General features: G+C 41.6%; 1 protein-coding gene across 1 annotated transcript; it reads left to right on the forward strand.

Annotated features, from left to right (window-relative positions):
- The first annotated feature begins 2,196 nt into the window (after positions 1 to 2,196).
- On the forward strand, positions 2,197 to 3,827 carry LOC120051977 (E3 ubiquitin-protein ligase TRIM39-like). The gene is made up of 3 exons (XM_038998854.1): positions 2,197 to 2,898; positions 2,950 to 3,117; positions 3,153 to 3,827. Exons 1-3 carry the CDS (start codon positions 2,197 to 2,199, stop codon positions 3,825 to 3,827), a joined length of 1,545 nt encoding a protein of 514 aa, XP_038854782.1.
- The last annotated feature ends 537 nt before the right edge of the window (positions 3,828 to 4,364 follow it).

Genomic DNA, 4,364 nt, shown 5'->3' on the forward strand with positions numbered 1-4,364 from the left:
TCCTCACCCGCCTAGTCTCTCGTGACAGATACAGTCATAGGGAATCCCGTTTTCTATGGATAGAGTATTACAAACTTAGTAAGCAGTAATGACTCAATGTTGCCACAATTTAGGGATTGTCAGTTATGATCATGCGTTGCCTCTGACATAAGACAACCTCAGTACTTGTAGGACCTGCATTTCATACATTAGAGTAATATAAAACATTCTTATTAGAGTAAATGGATATTTCATACTTGATCCACCGTAGTACCATGATCCTGTTAGCAGGCGTGGGAGAACACCTTGCACAATGGTGTTTTATCAGACAGAGAAGTGCCTGTTGATCATCTGGTATGTAGGTCAGTTGTATTTGTCAAAATTGTACTAAAAGGAGCAACGCAACATCATTACCACAATCTAAAAATACATTGTATGTACAAACACTTGTAGTGTACAGTAATAATACTTAATAACAGTGGTGACATGGAACGCATTAGAATAATCTCTTACAATACTTTCACCCACAAGAGGCTAAACAAAACATGCTTTACAACCTTTAAAATAGAATCAAACTACAATAACAGTATTTAGAAGCTTTCATGTAAAGTGTGCAATTAATGAATAAACAGGTTATCATAAATATGGTAGTTGCTGGGACTAGAGTGATTTGGTAAACCTGTTACAGTCCCTCCTCCATGAGTCTTTATCATCATTTTGGGAGTTCGGCTGTAGATTATGAAGGTAAGTGAAGGTATTCTCTGTAGGAAACGTTCTGTTAACTCACCATGGACTTCATCTCACCACCGTCTCCATCTGCCTCGGGCCGATCCCTTCCCTCCATATTCTTACTGTTCTCTACGAACTCCTAAAGAGGGATGGAGAGGAAGAAGAAAGAGCATAAATGTGGGTTGGTGTTGAGCCAATAGGGGTCAAGTATCGTAAACGCTAACAAGGTGAGTTCAGTGTAACATGTGCATAAGAACACTATTTACCATATAGAAATAGATTAAAGTGGTATTCTGTAAAACCATTCAGGTACGTTAGACATTTCTTCAGGCACCACAAGCAGCAGATGCAGGATTTCAACAAACACAGGCAGTTTCCTACAAACAGAAACTAAATTCAGCTTTAGTTCTCCACCCATTGTCTGACATGACTTGGTAGAATTGAAAGTGAGTATGTTTAAAGGAATTATCTGAAAATAATATTTCCTGCTCCTTATGTAGCCCTTTCCTGAAGTCAAATGACCTCGTGACCTCATGGGTGGAATGTTATTCATATGTTTCAACAAGCCCAAAATCCAGTGTTGCTATGCCAAACAGTTTTGTTGTATTTCAGTCTTCTGTCATGTAAATAAAGTGTAATATTGGAATGTAAACTCAAAATGTATTACATTTCAACTCTATATCTGACATGGTATAAGTGTATTATTTGTGTTAAGCCCATAACCATGTGTGTGAGGTGTAGACTTTTGTTTCAAAGTAGATTTGTTAAAGACTAACAAGAAACACTCTGTGACCCTGATTTAGCCCACTGCAGTAAAAGGTTATTAATGATCAAATCTACCTCGACTGACAGTATTTGTTCATTCCCTGTGAATTCTATTGTAGTTGATGCCTTTAGAAAACCTTCAATACATCTGCAGTAATTCCTTCTATTGTATCAACAATGAAAAGAGATCAGACGTGAAGAGTTAATTGTTCCAGAGCACAGAGCAGCACTGGGTGGGGAGCTGCATGTCAACGTCACTTTACTTAAATGAAACTGAAGTGTATAGACATACTATATATGTGCGCACACAAGCTAACGGTCTCAAACTCTTCTGAAAAATCTGCTAAGACTGTCGTTTTTTAATACTACAGTATATAGACTCAACAAATCTGAGAAAGCACCCCACCCTCTGTCGCAAACACATAGATACAGGTGAGTAGATATTTACAAGGGCAGGTGAAGATAAATGCTACTGTGTGAATTCTTGTATTTGAATGAGTTCCTGTATTCTCCGGTTTTCTTTTATCCTGTGTTTGACTACAGTACCTATGTTTACCTTTTTTTTGTACTTAGAATCATTTATGTTGTACGGTTAAACATCTTGAATCAACATTGTTTGGTGTCTCTAAATTCCGTGTTGACAATGACACTTCCGTGTTGACAATTATCGAGAGCTGAATAATTCCAGGGAATAATTTAGAGTCCCACCTTCTCTGTCTAGATATGGCTTCATCCAGCAGTCTCCTAACTGAAGAGCAGTTCCTGTGTTCTATCTGTCTGGATGTGTTCACTGAGCCAGTCACCACTTCATGTGGACACAACTTCTGCATGGCCTGTATCACAAAGTACTGGGATAGAAAGAACCTGTGTCAATGTCCACTGTGTCAGGAGAAATTCTCCAGACGACCTAAGCTTCGTGTCAACACAACTTTCAGAGAGGTTGTAGAGAATTTTAAAAAGATGAGATACAAAGGTAGAGATGGGCCCCCTCCCAAACCTGGAAAAGTTGCCTGTGACGTTTGCACTGGGACGAAGCGCAAGGCCCTGAAGTCCTGCCTGGTGTGTCTGGCTTCCTACTGTGAGACTCACCTGGATCCTCATCAGATAGCCCCACCCTTAAAGAAACACAAACTGATCGACCCTGTGGAGAACCTAGAAGACAGGATGTGTAAGAAGCATGACAAACTCCTGGAGTTGTTCTGTAGGACTGACCAGACATGTGTGTGTCAGTTCTGCACTGAGGCAAAACACAAGACTCATGACACTGTCCCTATAGAGGAAGAGTGTAGAGCGAGGAAGGCTCAGCTTGGGAAAACTGAGGCAGAAGTGCAGCAGATTATCAATGGGCGACTGAAGAAGGTTAAAAAGATCAGACTCTCAGTAGATCTCAGCAAGAGAGATGCAGAGAGAGAGATAGCAAAGAGCGTGCAGGTCTTCACTGCTCTGGTGCGCTCCATTGAGAAAAGCCAGGTTGAGCTTGTTCAGGTAATTAAGGAGAAGCAGAAAGCAGTACAGAGGCAGGCTGAAGGGATCATTAAAGAGGTGGAGCAGGAAATCACTGAGCTAAAGAGGAGAAGCACTGATCTGAAGCAGCTCTCACACACTGAGGACCCCTTCCAACTTCTCCAGAGCTTCATATCCCTAGTGTACAAACCTCCACCCACCAGGACTGGTCTGAGATCAGTGTTCACAGTGATCTGTGTGTGGGGACTGTTAGGAAAGCTGTGTCTCAGCTGGAGGAGACACTGAATAAAGAGATGGAGAAGCTGCCTGAAGTCAAACTGAAGAGGATTCAGCAGTATGCAGTGGATGTGACTCTGGACCCTGATACAGCAAACCCCTGGCTCATCCTATCTGAGGATGGGAAACAAGTAAAACATGGAGACACACCACAGAATCTTCTAGACAATCCCAAAAAGTTTGATTGTCATCCGTTTGTCCTTGGAAAGGATGGCTTCTCCTCACGAAGATTTTACTATGAGGTGACGGTTAAGGGGAAGACAAGATGGAATTTAGGAGTTGCCAGAGAGTCCACTGACAGGAAGGGGATTATCACACTGAGACCTGAGGATGGAGTCTGGACTGTGACCCGAAGGGATGAGAATGTGTTCCTTAACTGTTCCTCCCCCCCTGTCCTCCTCTCCCTGAGAAAGAAGCCCCAGAAGGTGGGGGTGTTTGTGGACTATGAGGAGGGTCTGGTCTCCTTTTATGATGTGGAGGCCAAGTCTCATATCTACTCTTTCACTGGCTGCACCTTCACAGAGAAACTCTATCCATACTTCGGCCCCTCTGATAATGATGATGGTCAAAACTCAGCCCCTCTCATCATCTCTCCTGTCAATCATACATACTGATTAAACAATGCAGAGGGAACAGTTAATTAACTAATTACATTCACAAATCATTAAATGTATTTAGTCAGTTGACATGACATGTGATTAGAATTTCCATGGATGTCCTCTGAAATCTCATAACGAATTTAAAATTGAAACTTCTTTACTCTTTAAGAACAGATTGAATATTACTGGGGGAGGGGTGCCACAAAATAGGGGAGGGCTGTCCAACCTTTATTTATTTTCTTTGGGTAGGGCACAGGGGAGGGTAGTGCATTTTGTCCCTGGTTTACATTCGCCATTTTTCTCATATTGTCTCTAAATACACAATGTCTTGACTTACTTTTGATATTACCCTAATTAAGTTTAGAAACATTTGGGGAATGTTTGGTATGGTGTGGCTATTAAGCTCTAGCTACTGCAGGCCTATGATATGAAGGCAGTGCGCCCCTGTCACGTTGTAAAAATGATTGAAGACAGGCGCAGGAATACGTAATTTTTAATACTGCACCCAAAATTACAACATGCCACTAAAAGGCACGGGGACGAAGCCCAAAA

Source organism: Salvelinus namaycush, chromosome 8 (genome assembly GCF_016432855.1).
Source record: "Salvelinus namaycush isolate Seneca chromosome 8, SaNama_1.0, whole genome shotgun sequence".
Lineage (NCBI taxonomy): Eukaryota > Metazoa > Chordata > Actinopteri > Salmoniformes > Salmonidae > Salvelinus > Salvelinus namaycush.

What these genes read in the sequence shown, in the direction of transcription:
- LOC120051977 (XM_038998854.1), top strand. Translation starts at nt 2,197, where the DNA reads ATGGCTTCATCCAGCAGTCTCCTAACTGAAGAGCAGTTCCTGTGTTCT. An exon ending in AGAGAGAGATAGCAAAGAGC is followed by an intron (nt 2,899 to 2,949) that starts GTGCAGGTCTTC and finishes AGCCAGGTTGAG; the next exon opens with CTTGTTCAGGTAATTAAGGA. An exon ending in TCCAGAGCTTCATATCCCTA is followed by an intron (nt 3,118 to 3,152) that starts GTGTACAAACCT and finishes GACTGGTCTGAG; the next exon opens with ATCAGTGTTCACAGTGATCT.